The sequence below is a fragment of the Pollicipes pollicipes genome, unplaced genomic scaffold (genome assembly GCF_011947565.3).
Source record: "Pollicipes pollicipes isolate AB1234 unplaced genomic scaffold, Ppol_2.1 Scaffold_6052;HRSCAF=7182_pilon_pilon_pilon, whole genome shotgun sequence".
Classification (NCBI taxonomy): Eukaryota; Metazoa; Arthropoda; class Thecostraca; order Pollicipedomorpha; family Pollicipedidae; genus Pollicipes; species Pollicipes pollicipes.
This window is the reverse complement of record NW_023596805.1, coordinates 8,437,670-8,456,821: the sequence shown is the minus strand read 5'-3', so window position 1 is coordinate 8,456,821 and position 19,152 is coordinate 8,437,670. Positions and strand designations below refer to the sequence as shown.

Below are 19,152 nucleotides of genomic sequence, written 5' to 3'. Positions count from 1 at the left end.
CCTGTCGGTGCAACCTTCGCCGCCCGCCGGTGAGTTCAGACAGACGGACGGACAGGCGGACAGGCGGACCGGCGACAGGGGACAGACGACAGGTGACAGGCTTGGAGGCAAGCTCTGGCGCCTGAGTCGTCTGAGTCGTCTGAGTCGTCTGAGTCACGGCGTCGTGGTGACTCCGAAGGGAGGATGAGTGGGCGTGCTAATCTTTTGGAGCACATTAGGCGCCTCGCGTGGCGTTCGAGACGTAAGCTGTTCGGTACTGTGAGTCACGGCCCGACGGGCGTAGGCAGGCCTCAAAATTGTCGAAACAAAGTCTGTTCTCATGCCATTTTTTCCTTCCCGTGGGTTACGGTGCACGTTTGCATGATGTTTGTGGTAACGTTTACTTTTTGCGCATTTGTGAGTTTTGCGAAAATGCACCGGAAAAGCCTTGCCGAAATGCATTTTGGGGCCGGTGCAAAGCCACGCATCATGGCAGTAATAACAGCTCATCACGAGAGGCGCATGGGCCGGAAACACCATGAAAGTCGGTTATTTTCATTTATCATTGCAGGGATAAAAGCATACTTTCAAGAGAAGTGAGCTTTCCCATCCCCCGCACCTTGTTCTCACAGCTTTGGAGTGACTCATGCCATCAGTGGCAAACGATGCCGTCGGCTGCACTTGTCAAGAATGACGTCAAACTTGCTACGACAGGCTGCGAAATCGGCGCAAAGAAATTTAACATCATGTGCTGAAGCCCATTGAGTGGGGTGGCAACGAGACAGTTCAAAGCAATGTTACCAAAAATGAGCTTCTGTACTGGCGCGAGGCTCATCGCTGAGTCAAACAGATAACGCTCAACCGAGAGCAAACAATGAAAGCAGCCTCGACCAATACAGAATTGCTCTTAAATCTTGATAAATTCCTAGTTTTTAAAACGGCCGATGCAGGATCCCCTCTCCGGCAATGTTGCGCATTCGAGAGTGCCTGCCAAAAAAGTGCGTTGTTTGCGATGAAAACAGCATACAAAAAGGCACCTGGCATCAAGGCAATTCATTCAAGCTCGACAGAAGGCCTATGGTTTTTCCTTTCTGTTAAGAAACGAGAGAAAAAAACGAAGCAAAAGTGACATGACTTTCTGCAGATTGAAGCACCAGCCGTCGCTCAGGTTTGATACGCCACTGTTCAAAACTACTTGACCTTACGCCAAAAAATGAGGCTCACATTCGTGAAATCATTCCGGGGACAGATCTGCAGATGAACGTTGGGCTTAATCGGAACTGCGCTCTAAGTGTTAAAACACGACGCCAAGCAAAACAGCACGAAGGCGTGTAGATAACTACCTACTATCTCGTCCATTGACACTGTCCGCCCCGGCAATGCTCCCGAAGCGCCCTCCTGGTAGTCAATATGTCACAAAGAACTGACAGCGTGCGGTATCCCTCCTTAAGGGACGAAATACACAGATTTGCACAGACTCCTGTTCGCATTTCTCACAACAATTTAACTAGCAAATAAATTTATGTTTTGGGAGAGGCCGACGATTGAACATGACTGAGTTAAACGCATCTGTAACGTCCATTATTAATTGCTTTCGGTGGATCAAGTAAGCCAGCCCAAAAATACTGAGCCCGCCATTGTCGGCAATTTCATAAAAAGTATACCATATGCACCACCATATTCAACCTACCAGGAGCATCGACATACAGCTAAGGAAATGTCGACTTTTATGTGTAAAAGCACGGCACCTTAAATCATGCTCATCTCATTTCAAGGCCGCATGCAAAGGCAAAATATCATTTCCTATCACTTTCTATTTGCATGCGGTGTAACATGATGTACGTGCACAATGCTTTGTACAGACTATTTAAAGATCCCATGCATTCATGACGCCATAGCAACGTTATTAAAATCCTTCCAATACATTGGCCATGCAGCGATCAAGGCCAGGAAACTACAATTGTAGAATCGTTCATATCTGGAGCTCGTGAGCACAATTTCCAGATAAAACGGCCACCCATTGGCTCTCAATTAGTGTTGTGCAAGGTACGATGACGCAATCAAACAACGGCGGATCATGGAGCATATTTGCTAAAACCAGATATGGTGCTCTCGAGAGCCATCTTTCCACATAAAGTATTCCAATTATAAGGACTGAGCGTGTTTCATCCTATTTGATGCTTGCTTTGATATATTCACATGTGGAATATTCCTTTAACCAGAGCTGATTGCACAAACGAAAAATGTTTCTTTTCAGATGGAGGCAAACATGACAAGAGCAAGGCAGATTCTCTCTTCGGGAGAGAACCAAACTTTTCGTCTCCATGTTGAAAATCTGGAGTCAATTCTTCTTGCTGACGACGTCATAGATAAGCCCGTCGTGCCGATCTCCGTAGCCGGCGCGTTCCGCAAGGGAAAATCGTTCCTGCTCGACATGATGTTTCGCTATCTATGCGCGAAGGACAAAACCAACTGGATGAATGAGGAGCCCACGGCGTGGGGTTTCCATGGCAGGGCGGCTATAAACGCCACACCACTGGTATGCTCATGTCAAGCCCTGTTCCGGTGACTCTGCCATCGGGAGAGGAGGCTGTCGTCCTGCTCGTGGATACACAGGGAGCATTTGACAACAAGTCAACGGTCGCGGAGGTCGGCTACGGTGTTTGCACTCAGCACGCTGCTCAGCTCCCTGGTAGTCTTCAACTTGATGAATAACGTGCAGAACGATGATCTGGAACATCTGCAGCTGTTCACAGAGTACGGTCGCATGGCGCTCGATGATGAAGGCAGCGGCGCACCCTTCCAGAAGCTACTCTTCCTTATCCGTGACTGGCAGTTCACTGAGATTTCGCTGGGAGCAGCCGGAGGCAAGGAAGTTATTGACGAATGGCTCAAAGAACCCAGTGGGAATCAGGAGCAAGAAAAAGTCCGCAAGCATATAAGAGATTGTTTTACTGAGATCAGCGGATTTCTACTGCCGTATCCCGGAAAGAAAGTCGCCTGCGGCGGAAAATTAAACGTATGTGCTGGGGACATGGAGGAGGACTTTGTCCAGTATCTGAATGAGTTGATGCCCATTCTCCTGGCACCAGGGAACCTGAAGATCAGAACGGTCGCAGGCAATCCCATGAAAGCCCGAGATCTGGCAAACTACCTGAAAATGTACCTGGACCTGTTCAAGGGCGACAAGATCCCCAAGCCACAGAACATTCTCCAAGTGACGGCCGAGACCAACAACATGGTAGCACGCCAGGAAGCGAGGTTACAGTACATCAAAGACATGGAGAGTGTCCTGGGCGGCGACAGATCTGCGCTGAGTGAAGGCGACCTGTTCAGGCATCACATAGAATCCACGCACAGGGCTGAAACCACGTTCAAGAAACCGCAAGAAGATGGGAAGACTGGAAAAGTATCGGAATTCAACCACGGCGAACTGCTCAAGGAGATGGAAGAGTGGTTTAAGCCCGTTGAGAGGCTCAACAAGATAAAGCTTGAAGAAGAACGGCTGCAAGGCGGAAAAGTTTAACGCGAGCCTGAAAGAGTCCTGCAGAACGACCTATGCACAAGCAATGCAGACCGTGACTGGTGAGGAGGTTGGGCATGTTCCACCCCAGAGCTAGACAGAGTACACGGTTGCGCGATGTGAAAAAAAGGCCCTCGCGCGGTTTGATGCCGAGAGAGGCTGGTGCTGACAAGACTTCAGAATGTCGTTTCTCGTCTAGCTGATGCCATCCATTTGAGCACAAACAGATTATGCTCCACAACGAAGTAAAAAAGGAGGAAAGAACACGGCAATGTGCGCAGCAAAACTCCAACGGTGAGGATTGTCGAAGGAATGCTACCAGGGCTATGATGGACCAGCACGACTCAAAACAGCTCTATCTCGGATGAAGAACTGAGACAGGGTCATACAGAAGCACTGAAGGCAGCCGAAGAGTTGTTTGAGGGGCTAAAACAGGGGTAGCGAATCCCTCTGTTCTATGTACCGAGAGAACATGTCGTTTGCGGACTTGACGTCCAGGTTTGGTGACTACCAGCGCCTCAGTTGAAAATGAGGTGAAGTGAAGAACATGGTCAACCAAATATCAGACCTTCACCACCAGTGTGAAACAGCAAAAGAAAGACCTTGACAGCAGATGGTGCAGTGTAATGTGAGCACTGTAACTGGAGGACTTCCTGCTGTGGGGTATGGGTTTTCAGTGATGCGAATTTTGGGGGAACAGCGAGCGGCTGATGCAATAATAAAATTTGCTAATTGAATACTATGACTTTTTGATTTGTGCCGTAAAATACCACTGTTGTCAGTGTCCTGCTACGGCATGAGAGCGCACCGAAAATGCTATTTCAAGTGATGTGAACAGGAATTCGGATCCCACTTGCCGGGTTGATTTTGCCTCTTTTTTGCTGAGTTGTCTCCTTGCACTATAAAATGCAGCTTTCCGTCATAGCAAGGGGTGTTTCTAAACACATAATGGAAGCGATGTCGTCTTCATTGTGGTAGCATTTTAGTCCGAAGCGTCACAGGTGGCGTGGTTCTAAAAGCCGTCATATCCCTTTAATTTGGTTTGCCATATTTCCAAGGCTCGTTTTGTTCCGCTCGTTGTGAACAAACGAAATTAGAATGCGTTTCGGCAGGTTCGGTTTCTTGACGAACACCACTTCTCCGCCCCATCGTTCCCCTCGCCCAGATCACATCCTGTCCGCCCAAGCTGCGGCTAAACGCGGCCACACCCTCGCCAGCCCGTCGTAGAACCTGTGCGAAGAGAACAAAGGAGATGAAAAAATCCCGCATAGTTGGCCGGTGGCTCCGCAAACGACGCCTGAATTCCGCCGGGGAACTGACGTCAGATGAACAGGCCCGAAATATTCGCCAGCAGTTGCTCAGCAACCTGTTCCGCTGTTTCAACAGGACGTTCAATGCCGGCGGGACCAGTCTCCGTCAAAGGTAAAACCCCATATGCTAATTTCTGGCCGTTTTTCGTTTTTTATGTCAATTGATTCGTCTCTTAGTGCCGAATTCAGATACTGAAGCCAAAAGTTGAAATTTGCACAAGCTCTTAGCTGAAAAATAGGATAAAAGCTTGGAAAAATTTGAACTAGTGGCTTTGATCACCAAATTCCGCATGAGTAGCCGAATCAGGCGACATAAAAAAACGCAAAACGGTCAACGGGTTTTTACCTTTGGACTGCGGCAGTGTACGGATGCTCAGTTTGCAGTTCAATAGATTTGTAATTGCAGTTCAATTAGAGTATCAGGCGATGAAATATTAATGTATACGCCTCTGTTGTAACGGCATTTGTGTAGTCGGTGCACCGTTTGCATTTCTAGTTTGATTTAGTGCTCGCTTCTCGTTTGTTGAGTCACTTAGCTTGCGATTATCTTGAGGTCTAATTTAGCGTCAGTCAATCCATGCTATTTTGGTATTCATTTTGTATTGCTAACTTTAGTCTCTGTTCTGTCTGTTTCGGCTCTGTTTAGTTCTAGGTCTAGTCTGTCCATTTCCGAGGTTTCGTTGTTTCCCTGTCAGCGTCCACGAGGAGTTGAAGCGCGGTGTTGGCGATGGGCGGTCATCAAATATAGTGCACCTGAAACCTCGGTGTCTTCGACGTGGCGGCCGTCTACATTTGTTTAGCATTGCGCGGGCGTGCATGCATCCAAATCACACGTGATGCGTCAGCTCCTATTACAAATAAAAGGTATGCCATCCAAGCCGTTTTGAGTTTTAAAACAAGCCGCTTACAGGTCCTCTAAAAATGAAAATGATCTGCGTTCAGCGACTGTGCGCGACAACAGGCCGAAAAAGTACCGTAACAAATGTTTTTCGACGTGATGTGCGCTCGTCGCTGTAGCTACACGATCTTCCGTATCGGTGTTTACTTCCTGCACATTGTAGGTTCCTGGCTTTTGGCCTTTTTATGGAGATCCTTCTTTGAGCGGAGACGGACGCACCATTGCGTTCCCGCCAAACAGCGGCTGGAAATTGACGTGTGCCGTTTGCTCGAGATATCGTCAGGGTCTCAAGAACTGCCAGCACATCCACAGCGGCACGGACCACATGGCCGGGTCGGGTTGTCGACAACTCGTTCGCGGGCTTATCTACGAGCAAAGTTTCCTATAATAATAAAAAGAGATTGGAGAGCCGGGGTAATTCTTTGCATCTTCGTGATTTGAATTCTTTTAGCACGCCCCTCTATTTTACCATGTCATCAATCCGGGGCCAGCCTAGAGATTCCAGAGTCGGTGTTATACGCTGGCTGCGTCTTACCCCAGAGAATTCGTTGCTTAATTTTATTATACCTATATTTATATCCATTTATACATACATATATATATATAATTGGTTGTATATATATATAGATATATATATATAGTATTGTATATATTATATATATATATATATATATATATTGTGTTACACACACACACATATATATATATATATACAATATAGATATATATATATATATATATATATATATATATATATATATATATATAATGATATATATATATGTGTGTGTGTTGTGGTGTGTGTGTGTGTGTGTGTGTGGGCGGGGTGAATGACAGAAATATATATATATGATATACAATAACACTTTTGATTTATGATTTTGACTCCTCGGCACTTGGCACTTGATCGCACCGCCCTTACGAAAATACGGATAGTTATGTCTAGAAATACGTAGGCTTGAAATAAAAATTTTGAGAACATAAGGTGTAAAGCAATGCCTGAGGCGGTACAGCGAGATAAGAGCTAGCATTGCATTTTTGCACGACTTTGGCGACTTGGCGACCCCACAAAAGCGTCGGGTGTACTATTACACCGATCAATCTGATGTGCCGTGAAGGTGAGATATTCTCTCCATCTATCGTAAAGCGAAAATCACAGCTTTTCTTTACATTATGTTTTGAGTCTCTGAGACCAAAGTTGGCTTTGCCTCTGTTCATTTTCAATGAGCTAGCGCGCTGAAACAAGCCCAAAGTGCGCAAACTGATATTCCCATACGATTTTGTAGTGCATGGAGACTGCTTGATGAGAGCTGCGTGACCCAGATGTTGAAGGTCATCTGCGTATAAGATGAGGCGTCAATGTGACAATGTGATCAATTCGTCAATGTGACTGGGTAAGTCGTCCACGGATAGGGTGAATAATAGCGGACCGACTGTCGGTCCCTGGGGCACCCCACGGGTTAGCGGTAGACTAGTCAATCCTACACCTACCACCTGTCTTCGACCACTCAAATAACTTTTGAACCGATCAGAGTCCACGCCGTACCTGCAGTTTGTTACCAGCAAACCATAACCAACGCTGTCGAAAGCCTTGGGTAGGTTGACAGCAGTTGGCGAAGACATCTCTCCGCTGTCGACGTTCCTCATCACCTCTCCGACAGTGTCAAGCAGAGCGCCTTCAGTGCAATGACTTTGCTGGTAGGCATATTGAACAGGGCTTGGAATACCAATACTTCGGGGATACGTGCTCAGCTGGCTGGAAACGACTTTTTCAAGAATTCTGGACGGCACACTTAAGAGAGATATGACCTTTTATAAGCTGGTACAGTTGGGTCACCTGACTTCAGGATGCGTGCCACGGACGCAGTTTTCCACTCGCCGGGGAATGGCCGAGCTGTGGGGGAGAAGTTGACGATCCGCAGAAGGTGCGGACCAATCACAGGGAAGCATCTGCGCACCGCTTTTATCGGTGCGCCGTCCACATCCACCGCTCCTGAGCTGCTCTTCCACCGGATCAGCTAAGGTGATTCAGGGAGCGTAGGCGGCTCAAAAGTGGAGGAGGTCGTGAAGACTATTGGCGGTCTCGGAGGCTGTCCGGTGTTCCCTCTAAGTCTGGCGGCAATCCGTGACCCAACCGTCGCGAAATGACGATTGAATTCGTCAGCCAGGTCAGGGTTGCCTTTTAACGGATCTTCTCGGTTTGGTGATGACATCATGGCGAATCGTTTGAAAGTAGGCCAAAAACTGTGACGGCCACCACACGTCGTCACGCCGCAGAGGCCATCACGTCTAGCAGCTATGATGGCACATTTAACGCTGTTTTTCCGCCGTGTGAAGTCCGTGTGAGCCCCTGGGGTGCGCGGGGCCGGCCAGGTGCCCCTTGCTGTGTCCCGCTTGGTCATCACAGCCCGAGACTGCGGGTCATCACACAGCCAGGGGCACCTGAGGCGCTTCACACGGGCAGTTTGGCCGGGCGGCGACGACCCATGACGTCATTGTACAGTTTATTAAATGATTTCACCATCATGCCCACATCACTGGTGTCATGGAGATCTGCCCAGTCAGCGGCGAGCAAGTCCAGGCAGGTGGCGTGCCAGTCAGCCCGGTGCCAGAGCCGAGCAGTGCGTTTCTGGACTGGCTGTCTCATCCTGCCCAGTGATGGGCTCATCCCATCCCGCAGTGATGGTGATGGCCCGATGGTTATTGATGGCATCAGGCAGGACAGCGACAGTTGGTGGTGGGTCGGGTTGATAAGTGATCATATATTCAAGTGCCGTGGACGTTGTTGGAGGGTGAGTGGAATGATTCACCAATGTCGTCACGTTCAGGTTGCTGGCCAAGTTGAGGTAGTCCTGGACCCCTGGGATGTTCGCTACCCTGATGTTTATGCCTCCGAGAAGAAAGGTCGGTTTGCAGGAGCAGAGCGCATCACAGACCTGGCCCTGTCATTGGTCCAGACTCGCAGCTATCTGCCTATCAGGTGGGCGACACACCACGCCGACAGAGTCAGCCATGCACCGCGCCGCGTTAGTGCAAGCGATAGAGTCTCCAGCGGTCCGTTTCCCCGCAGGTTTCACCGCCTTTTTGCCACGAACGGTAGCATTTCTGTAAGAGTTCGTCAGACCAACAAGACAAGGTGTTTAGGGCAACTTCATTTTATAGTGATCGATACGCTGTCGTTCGTTTGATCTCAGATACGTATTACATTCCAATTTTTATTTCGCGTATAATAAATCCAGATATGATATGCGACTTTTTCGCGCATGAGCAGCTGAAGTAGAATCATACGTTGTTGTGGGGAGCATCCGTTGAGCCAGGCGCCCCAACTTATGATGCACAAACGCTGCCAAGACCCATGTAACCTCAACGGTGACCTCTAGGTCACGTAGGTCACCGCCACGTTGGAAAGGTTCACCACTGTGCCGCCGAGGGTCACCAGGGCGGAGGATAGGCCTCTGGTGTCACGCGCTCTCTTGAGTAGGTCACAGCGGGGACCACAGGGGTACGAAGGGAGGCAAACGTTACACACTAATGTCGATCTTCCGATCCAAGACCAGTCTTGTTCTTGGAAACAAACGTACGATCTACGCACTTCTGATTTGCCTACATCGTACGTGGATCGTTCGATTGTAGATCGATATTTGATCGAGATTTGATCGTAGATCGTTTGATTTGCGGCGAACAAACAGGCTCTTGTTAACAAGCATACGGTCCTCAGAGCAAGCGAAAGGAGCCCAGAACCAAAGTGGTGCGCCCCTAAACGACCGGTGGTTCCTCGGCAGGCTGACATATGGAGCCCAGGCCAGGGTACAGGGCCCTCTGAGCAAAGGGGAATTACCCAAGACCATGAATTAATACCCCTGTGCGACCAGGAGCACCCGGCCAGGTTAGCGGCAGGAGCATTGACAGAAGTACAATCTACGCGCTTTGACTTGCGTCGTATAGGCTCGTAGACCAAAATTAGCATAGTCTGACCAACGCATCCCGTGTATCAATGGTTTGATAATGGAGAGGCCAGGCAAAGGCGGATTTTGCCGGCTGGAATGCTTACAAGACACAATTTGAACAAATGCACATCCATAACTCCGCTGTATGAAGCTAAATCACGTCCCCGAACGCTGTCCCTGTCCCTGGACGTCCCCGTTCTGAACGAGAATGCTCATGGCAGACAGCCACCGTAGTGCCGCGAGCATGCGTCGTTGGCTCTGTGCCAGAAGCAACCGGTGCGCAGGCGGTGGTCTCGGTTGTCGATGGAGGCCATAGTCAGCAGCACCGGGGGTTCCCTGGGATTCCCCGTGACGCCGCACAGCCGACGACAGGCCGTCCGATCGGGGCGCCGATGTCGAGTGTGCGCTCGTGATCGGGGAGTCTCCAGACGCATTGCCCTCATCGCATGGTCTCGGCCCTCTTACCAGAGCTCAGTGGGCGGTGGGAGAGGGCGGGGAGCCGGCGGGGTCTGCTTCTCACTACGCGACACTGATCAGATGGGTTCGTACCCCTTCCCCTCCCTTCATCCCTCCCACCAGTACGGGGCCGCCACGGCCAGGGTGTTTTCTGGAGACGAGAAGGTCATCGGAGGTTAGAAGGTCAGAAGGCCCAGCCCACGTCGCGCCGGGCGGCATCTCCATCGGTTGTCTCCGGGGGCCCGTGCCCCTCCGGAGCCCGCCGTCGCATCCTGTCGAGGCCTCGGTTGTCTCCGGGGGCCCGTGCCCTCCGGAGCTCGCCGTCGCATCCTGTCGAGGCCCTCGGTTGTCTCCGGGGGCCCGTGCCCCTCCGGAGCCCGCCGTCGCATCCTGTCGAGGCCCTCGGTTGTCTCCGGGGGCCCGTGCCCCTCCGGAGCTCGCCGTCGCATCCTGCCGAGGCCCTCGGTTGTCTCCGGGGGCCCGTGCCCCCCCGGAGCTCGCCGTCGCATCAGGTCGAGGCCCTCGGGTGCATCCTCCAGATGCATCACCTTACACCTATCATAATTGAATGACATCTGCCACGGAAAACTCCAGTTCACTAGTTCATTTAAGTCAAGCTGAATCTGGTTCACCTGATCAGGATTTGTCGACAGCCCTGCCAATTTAATATCGTCAGCAAAAAGTGCGAACAGCCTCTTGAAACAGCGCCTTCCTGTAGCCTCCTGAAGGGGCCTCGAAGCGGCACCATTTGTGCGCACGTGCAGTGTTCACTTTAGCAGACAGGTGCTGTGGCCAGATAGTGACCGGTTCTTCTCCAGGAAATGATCCGTTTTTGAACCAAAACAGGATGCAAAATCGATGTACTGGGAAAAAACATTACTAGTAAATACAAACGTCCATCTGCTGTTCTGCGCCCATTCTCAAGAGATGGGCTCTTCATGATAAGGACAGCTCGAAATGTTGAGTGCTCCTAATGCGCTCATTGCTAATCACTTCAGCTTCGTTTAATCAGTGCCCCCAGCTATGTCGCAGGTCGTTAACCCAACGCAAGAACTTTGAGTTCATGATACCGAAATACCGGTAGTGAAAGGAGCTTTTATCTTATATCAAGTCGAAATTATGATCGCAAAGTAAAGTAAACAAAATTTGTCAAAGTATGTGTCCCAAGAATGGACAAGGCTCATGGCTTCGGCCAACCGGATGAAATGCGCAAAGCCCTACCCGTGCGAACTACTATTCAGCAAATGATCCGTATCTAAGTGTGACTGACAGCTAGCCGTAATTAATTTCTCTAAGATCATGCATGCGAGTGAGTAAAGACTAATAGAACTGTATTTGCTGACACTTTTTTGCTCACTTCTTAAATATTGGGATCGCATTGGCATTGCGCCACTGCTCGGGTATTTCTGAGAAACTCAGGGACTTGTTTAGTATTAACGAAAGAGAACAAGCTTAAGCACCAGCGCACTCATCCAGTACTCTGCCATACATCTGGTCAGGTCCGACCGCCTTATCAACCCTGATTTCCTTCAGGCTATCCCTAGCCATACAAAACCACTGGTAATGATGATCGCCTTGGAGGTGGTGGGCATGCGGTCAAAGTTCTGTTTAACACTGCGATCACGTGGTGTGATTCAAAACCCCGCTGATAGATGGCAGGAGGAGTGAAAGCCTCTTCATGGGGACGGTCTGCGAGCAGGCGCGCGTTCTACCAACGCCAGCCCGTCTCTTCACGGACACCATGCTGCCATCTGGTGGTCGGTTACGAGGCTGTGATTCACTACCCGTGGTAGCGCTGACCCTGCAGAGGGCGCGCATTGTGTTGGTCTGCCCGCATTCACAACACCGACAAAAACCCCTCTGCCCAACATGCTGGAGGAGATCTGTGTGGTAAGCTGAAATGAATGAAGCCAGACGGGGACCTCCCGTCTCTACGTCAGGTCTTGCCGTCGTCACATCGCGGCTCAACTCCCGTCGACGCTGCGGCGGGTCTGTCCGCTCTTGAGGTGTTCTGCTTTTGCTATCAGTACACTCCTTCCGCTCTTGAAGTGTTCGACGATCGCGATCAGTACACTCCTTCCGTTCTTGGTGTCGACGATCGCGATCAGTACACTCCTTCCGCTCTTGAAGTGTTCTGCTTTTGCGACCAGTACACTCCTTCCGCTCTGGAAATGTTCGACGATCGCGATCAGCGATCGCGATCAGACGATCGCGATCAGCGATCAAAAATATCACGGCAAGCCCCGCCAGCTTAACGGCATACCCCGATAGTAATACCGGAGACCTACCTGACCAGTAATGAAAATAGTGATTGAGGCTTAACGTCTCACCGACTACCAAGCCAACTTCAGGACGGGACGCCTTTATTAGGAGCATGCGGGATGCAGTAGTAGCGTGGTAGGGACTCGAACCCAGAACCAGCAGCCCCAGAGCCGAACGTCCTAACCAGGAGTGGCAGTTTCCTATCCAGTGTGGAGGTAGAGGTGGTTTCAGCCCCCCCCCCCCCCCCCATTGAACTCCGCTCCCTCTAGCTTTGATGAAAAGCTGGACACAATCCGGGGAGAAAAGGGTGCATTTGAGAACTTTTCGGGGTAGATTATATCATTTTCTGCCCGTTCAGGCCCCGTAACTCACTTTCAAAACTGCACCCCTGGCCCTAGCCATTATACCAGCCGTGATCCCCCTCCCCCTAGGCCAGGACAAAGCTTTGTTTTACAGTGTGCTATTAAGAGACTTAAGAAAACGAGTCGCGTGAAAAAATAATGTATATATACCCGCTCTCTCTTTCTCTCTCCCCTCTCTGTTTGTGTGTACGTGTGTTTCTGGGAAGATGATATTTTTAGGAAACATCTTCAGGGTAGGAATGTTCCATGTCATTTAAGGAGACTCAATGCTTGCCCCATGTTTGCTTACCCGTTGCATACAATGGCTTGCCGCTTGCCTGCGCCTGCTTGTCGCTCGCCTGTTATCTGCTTGCCGCATACTTGCCCTATGCCTGCAACCAGGAAAAGTCGCTGCCCCCACCCCTCCCCCTTGCACCGGTGTTATCTACTGCCACGCGGTTCAAACGCCCCAGAGCAATCGCGGTGAACCGCACTACCTGCTTATCGGCTTTATCGATATTATCGATATCACACTAAGAGCACGGAGGCGGCACACTCGCCAAGGCTCAGCCTCGCCCGTGGGGATCGCCGGGGCTCAGCCTCGCTCGTGGAGATCGCCAGTTGGGACATTTTGAGCTGACAGTCGTATGACAAGTTGTGATCACGTGGTTACAGTTCAACTGTCGTGCGTGACTGTGCAGTGCATTGGTTTGCTCTATGTCTCCTGTAATGTACTTGACTGGAATGAAAAGAAGCCCGCTGCGCGAAATGATCCCAAATAAACTGAACTGAACTGAATGGAACTGAACTGAACTAAATGCAACTGAACTGAACTCGAATTCAATGCCCGATGCGGACGCCAGAGTTTGAGCATTTCATCATGCTCTTTCAATAAGGCACTACTTCTTCCCGATTTAGACACTGTCATTAGACATGAACTGCACTTGTCCAGAGCGTAGCCAAGGGGGGGGGGGGGTGTTCCATAAGTTTGTTTTTAAGTATATCCGTGGGGATTCCTAGCACCAGTGCGTAGCGCTTGGTGATGGAAGGATTGATTAAACGTCAACGACCTATAAGAAACGAGGCAAGAATGTGGCTGGCTTGGACTTCTCTCACAGTTAGCTTGCTTTTGTTCTCAACAAGCGCAGCCCATCCCTTCGCTTCGGATCTTCGGCTTTTCAGCATAACTGGCTGGCGACAGAAAGGCAATAATTGCCGTGATGCGGCCTCGCCGAGCTTTGCCTGCTTAACAAAACCCTGGCTGCGCCCTGGCACTCGCAGATGCAGCTCCGCGGCGCCCAGCCGCCCGCTGACCCCGCCGAACGGCGTGGAAGCCCCCGCTGACGTGGCCGGTGCAGATAAGCCAGCTGGCCGCGCTGACCGACTCGTCGGGTGCGGCTGAGCACAGATACGCCCCTGCCGTCGGCGAAGACGGGCCCACTCTGCAGACCCCTGTCGGTGCAACCTTCGCCGCCCGCCGGTGAGTTCAGACAGACGGACGGACAGGCGGACAGGCGGACCGGCGACAGGGGACAGACGACAGGTGACAGGCTTGGAGGCAAGCTCTGGCGCCTGAGTCGTTTGAGTCACGGCGTCGCGATGACTCCGAAGGGAGGATGAGTGGGCGTGCTAATCTTTTGGAGCAGATTTAGGCGCCTCGCGTGGCGTTCGAGGCGTAAGCTGTTCGGTACTGTGAGTCACGGCCCGACGGGCGTAGGCAGGCCTCAAAATTGTCGAAACAAAGTCTGTTCTCATGCCATTTTTTCCTTCCCGTGGGTTACGGTGCACGTTTGCATGATGTTTGTGGTAACGTTTACTTTTTGCGCATTTGTGAGTTTTGCGAAAATGCACCGGAAAAGCCTTGCCGAAATGCATTTTGGGGCCGGTGCAAAGCCACGCATCATGGCAGTAATAACAGCTCATCACGAGAGGCGCATGGGCCGGAAACACCATGAAAGTCGGTTATTTTCATTTATCATTGCAGGGATAAAAGCATACTTTCAAGAGAAGTGAGCTTTCCCATCCCCCGCACCTTGTTCTCACAGCTTTGGAGTGACTCATGCCATCAGTGGCAAACGATGCCGTCGGCTGCACTTGTCAAGAATGACGTCAAACTTGCTACGACAGGCTGCGAAATCGGCGCAAAGAAATTTAACATCATGTGCTGAAGCCCATTGAGTGGGGTGGCAACGAGACAGTTCAAAGCAATGTTACCAAAAATGAGCTTCTGTACTGGCGCGAGGCTCATCGCTGAGTCAAACAGATAACGCTCAACCGAGAGCAAACAATGAAAGCAGCCTCGACCAATACAGAATTGCTCTTAAATCTTGATAAATTCCTAGTTTTTAAAACGGCCGATGCAGGATCCCCTCTCCGGCAATGTTGCGCATTCGAGAGTGCCTGCCAAAAAAGTGCGTTGTTTGCGATGAAAACAGCATACAAAAAGGCACCTGGCATCAAGGCAATTCATTCAAGCTCGACAGAAAGCCTATGGTTTTTCCTTTCTGTTAAGAAACGAGAGAAAAAAACGAAGCAAAAGTGACATGACTTTCTGCAGATTGAAGCACCAGCCGTCGCTCAGGTTTGATACGCCACTGTTCAAAACTACTTGACCTTACGCCAAAAAATGAGGCTCACATTCGTGAAATCATTCCGGGGACAGATCTGCAGATGAACGTTGGGCTTAATCGGAACTGCGCTCTAAGTGTTAAAACACGACGCCAAGCAAAACAGCACGAAGGCGTGTAGATAACTACCTACTTTCTCGTCCATTGACACTGTCCGCCCCGGCAATGCTCCCGAAGCGCCCTCCTGGTAGTCAATATGTCACAAAGAACTGACAGCGTGCGGTATCCCTCCTTAAGTGACGAAATACACAGATTTGCACAGACTCCTGTTCGCATTTCTCACAACAATTTAACTAGCAAATAAATTTATGTTTTGGGAGAGGCCGACGATTGAACATGACTGAGTTAAACGCATCTGTAACGTCCATTATTAATTGCTTTCGGTGGATCAAGTAAGCCAGCCCAAAAATACTGAGCCCGCCATTGTCGGCAATTTCATAAAAAGTATACCATATGCACCACCATATTCAACCTACCAGGAGCATCGACATACAGCTAAGGAAATGTCGACTTTTATGTGTAAAAGCACGGCACCTTAAATCATGCTCATCTCATTTCAAGGCCGCATGCAAAGGCAAAATATCATTTCCTGTCACTTTCTATTTGCATGCGGTGTAACATGATGTACGTGCACAATGCTTTGTACAGACTATTTAAAGATCCCATGCATTCATGACGCCATAGCAACGTTATTAAAATCCTTCCAATACATTGGCCATGCAGCGATCAAGGCCAGGAAACTACAATTGTCGAATCGTTCATGTCTGGAGCTCGTGAGCACAATTTCCAGATAAAACGGCCACCCATTGGCTCTCAATTAGTGTTGTGCAAGGTACGATGACGCAATCAAACAACGGCGGATCATGGAGCATATTTGCTAAAACCAGATATGGTGCTCTCGAGAGCCATCTTTCCACATAAAGTATTCCAATTATAAGGACTGAGCGTGTTTCATCCTATTTGATGCTTGCTTTGATATATTCACATGTGGAATATTCCTTTAACCAGAGCTGATTGCACAAACGAAAAATGTTTCTTTTCAGATGGAGGCAAACATGACAAGAGCAAGACAGATTCTCTCTTCGGGAGAGAACCATACTTTTCGTCTCCATGTTGAAAATCTGGAGTCAATTCTTCTTGCTGACGACGTCATAGATAAGCCCGTCGTGCCGATCTCCGTAGCCGGCGCGTTCCGCAAGGGAAAATCGTTCCTGCTCGACATGATGTTTCGCTATCTATGCGCGAAGGACAAAACCAACTGGATGAATGAGGAGCCCCACGGCGTGGGGTTTCCATGGCAGGGCGGCTATAAACGCCACACCACTGGTATGCTCATGTCAAGCCCTGTTCCGGTGACTCTGCCATCGGGAGAGGAGGCTGTCGTCCTGCTCGTGGATACACAGGGAGCATTCGACAACAAGTCAACGGTCGCGGAGTCGGCTACGGTGTTTGCACTCAGCACGCTGCTCAGCTCCCTGGTAGTCTTCAACTTGATGAATAACGTGCAGAACGATGATCTGGAACATCTGCAGCTGTTCACAGAGTACGGTCGCATGGCGCTCGATGATGAAGGCAGCGGCGCACCCTTCCAGAAGCTACTCTTCCTTATCCGTGACTGGCAGTTCACTGAGATTTCGCTGGGAGCAGCCGGAGGCAAGGAAGTTATTGACGAATGGCTCAAAGAACCCAGTGGGAATCAGGAGCAAGAAAAAGTCCGCAAGCATATAAGAGATTGTTTTACTGAGATCAGCGGATTTCTACTGCCATATCCCGGAAAGAAAGTCGCCTGCGGCGGAAAATTAAACGTATGTGCTGGGGACATGGAGGAGGACTTTGTCCAGTATCTGAATGAGTTGATGCCCATTCTCCTGGCACCAGGGAACCTGAAGATCAGAACGGTCGCAGGCAATCCCATGAAAGCCCGAGATCTGGCAAACTACCTGAAAATGTACCTGGACCTGTTCAAGGGCGACAAGATCCCCAAGCCACAGAACATTCTCCAAGTGACGGCCGAGACCAACAACATGGTAGCACGCCGGGAAGCGAGGTTACAGTACATCAAAGACATGGAGAGTGTCCTGGGCGGCGACAGATCTGCGCTGAGTGAAGGCGACCTGTTCAGGCATCACATTGAATCCACGCACAGGGCTGAAACCACGTTCAAGAACCGCAAGAAGATGGGAGACTGGAAAGTATCGGAATTCAACCACGGCGAACTGCTCAAGGAGATGGAAGAGTGGTTTAAGCCCGTTGAGAGGCTCAACAAGATAAAGCTTGAAGAAGAACGGCTGAAGGCGGAAAAGTTTAACGCGAGCCTGAAAGAGTCCTGCAGAGCGACCTATGCACAAGCAATGCAGACCGTGACTGGTGAGGAGGTTGGGCATGTTCCACCCCAAGAGCTAGACAGAGTACACGGTTGCGCGATGAAAAAGGCCCTCGCGCGGTTTGATGCCGAGAAGGCTGGTGCTGACAAGACTTCAGAATGTCGTTCTCGTCTAGCTGATGCCATCCATTTTGAGCACAAACAGATTATGCTCCACAACGAAGTAAAAAAGGAGGAAAGAACACGGCAATGTGCGCAGCAAAACTCCAACGCGGTGAGGATGTCGAAGGAATGCTACCAGGCTATGATGGACAGCACGACTCAAAACAGCTCTATCTCGGATGAAGAACTGAGACAGGGTCATACAGAAGCACTGAAGGCAGCCGAAGAGTTGTTTGAGGGGCTAAAACAGGGTAGCGAATCCCTCTGTTCTACGTACCGAGAGAACATGGTTGTGGACTTGACGTCCAGGTTTGGTGACTACCAGCGCTCAGTTGAAAATGAGGTGAAGTTGAAGAACATGGTCAACCAAATATCAGACCTTCACCACCAGGTGAAACAGCAAAAGAAAGACCTTGACAGCAGATGGTGCAGTGTAATGTGAGCACTGTAACTGGAGGACTTCCTGCTGTGGGGTATGGGTTTTCAGTGATGCGAATTTTGGGGAACAGCGAGCGGCTGATGCAATAATAAATTTGCTAATTGAATACTATGACTTTTTGATCTGTGCCGTAAAATACCACTGTTGTCAGTGTCCTGCTACGGCATGAGAGCGCACCGAAAATGCTATTTCAGTGATGTGAACAGGAATTCGGATCCCACTTGCCGGGTTGATTTTGCCTCTTTTTTGCTGAGTTGTCTCCTTGCACTATAAAATGCAGCTTTCGTCATAGCAAGGGGCGTTTCTAACACATAATGGAAGCGATGTCGTCTTCATTGTGGTAGCATTTTAGTCCGAAGCGTCACAGGTGGCGTGGTCTAAAAGCCGTCATATCCCTTTAATTTGGTTTGCCATATTTCCAAGGCTCGTTTTTGTTCCGCTCGTTGTGAACAAACGAAATTAGAATGCGTTTTCGGCAGGTTCGGTTTCTTGACGAACACCACTTCCGCCCAATCGTTCCCCTCGCCCAGATCACATCCTGTCCGCCCAAGCTGCGGCTAAACCGCGGCCACACCCTCGCCAGCCCGTCGTAGAACTGTGCGAAGAGAACAAAGGAGATGAAAAAATCCCGCATAGTTGGCCGGTGGCTCCGCAAACGACGCCTGAATTCCGCCGGGGAACTGACGTCAGATGAACAGGCCCGAAATATTCGCCAGCAGTTGCTCAGCAACCTGTTCCGCTGTTTCAACAGGACGTTCAATGCCTGCGGAGCCAGTCTTCCGTCCAAAGGTAAAACCCCATATGCTAATTTCTGGCCGTTTTACGTTTTTCATGTCAATTGATTCGTCTCTTAGTGCCGAATTCAGATATTGAAGCCAAAAGTTG

At 50.0% G+C, this 19,152-nt stretch overlaps 2 protein-coding genes across 2 annotated transcripts; both read left to right on the top strand.

The window, feature by feature from the left end:
• Window positions 1-2,686: 2,686 nt before the first annotated feature.
• LOC119104756 (atlastin-2-like) lies at window positions 2,687-3,505 on the top strand. The gene has a single exon (XM_037228475.1). The coding sequence runs from the start codon at window positions 2,687-2,689 to the stop codon at window positions 3,503-3,505; it is 819 nt and encodes a 272-aa protein (XP_037084370.1).
• Window positions 3,506-14,146: 10,641 nt separating this feature from the next.
• LOC119104611 (atlastin) lies at window positions 14,147-18,337 on the top strand. Its single transcript, XM_037228332.1, has 2 exons — window positions 14,147-14,196; window positions 16,387-18,337. Exon 2 carries the CDS (start codon window positions 16,387-16,389, stop codon window positions 18,268-18,270), a length of 1,884 nt encoding a protein of 627 aa, XP_037084227.1. The 5' UTR covers window positions 14,147-14,196; the 3' UTR covers window positions 18,271-18,337.
• Window positions 18,338-19,152: the final 815 nt, after the last annotated feature.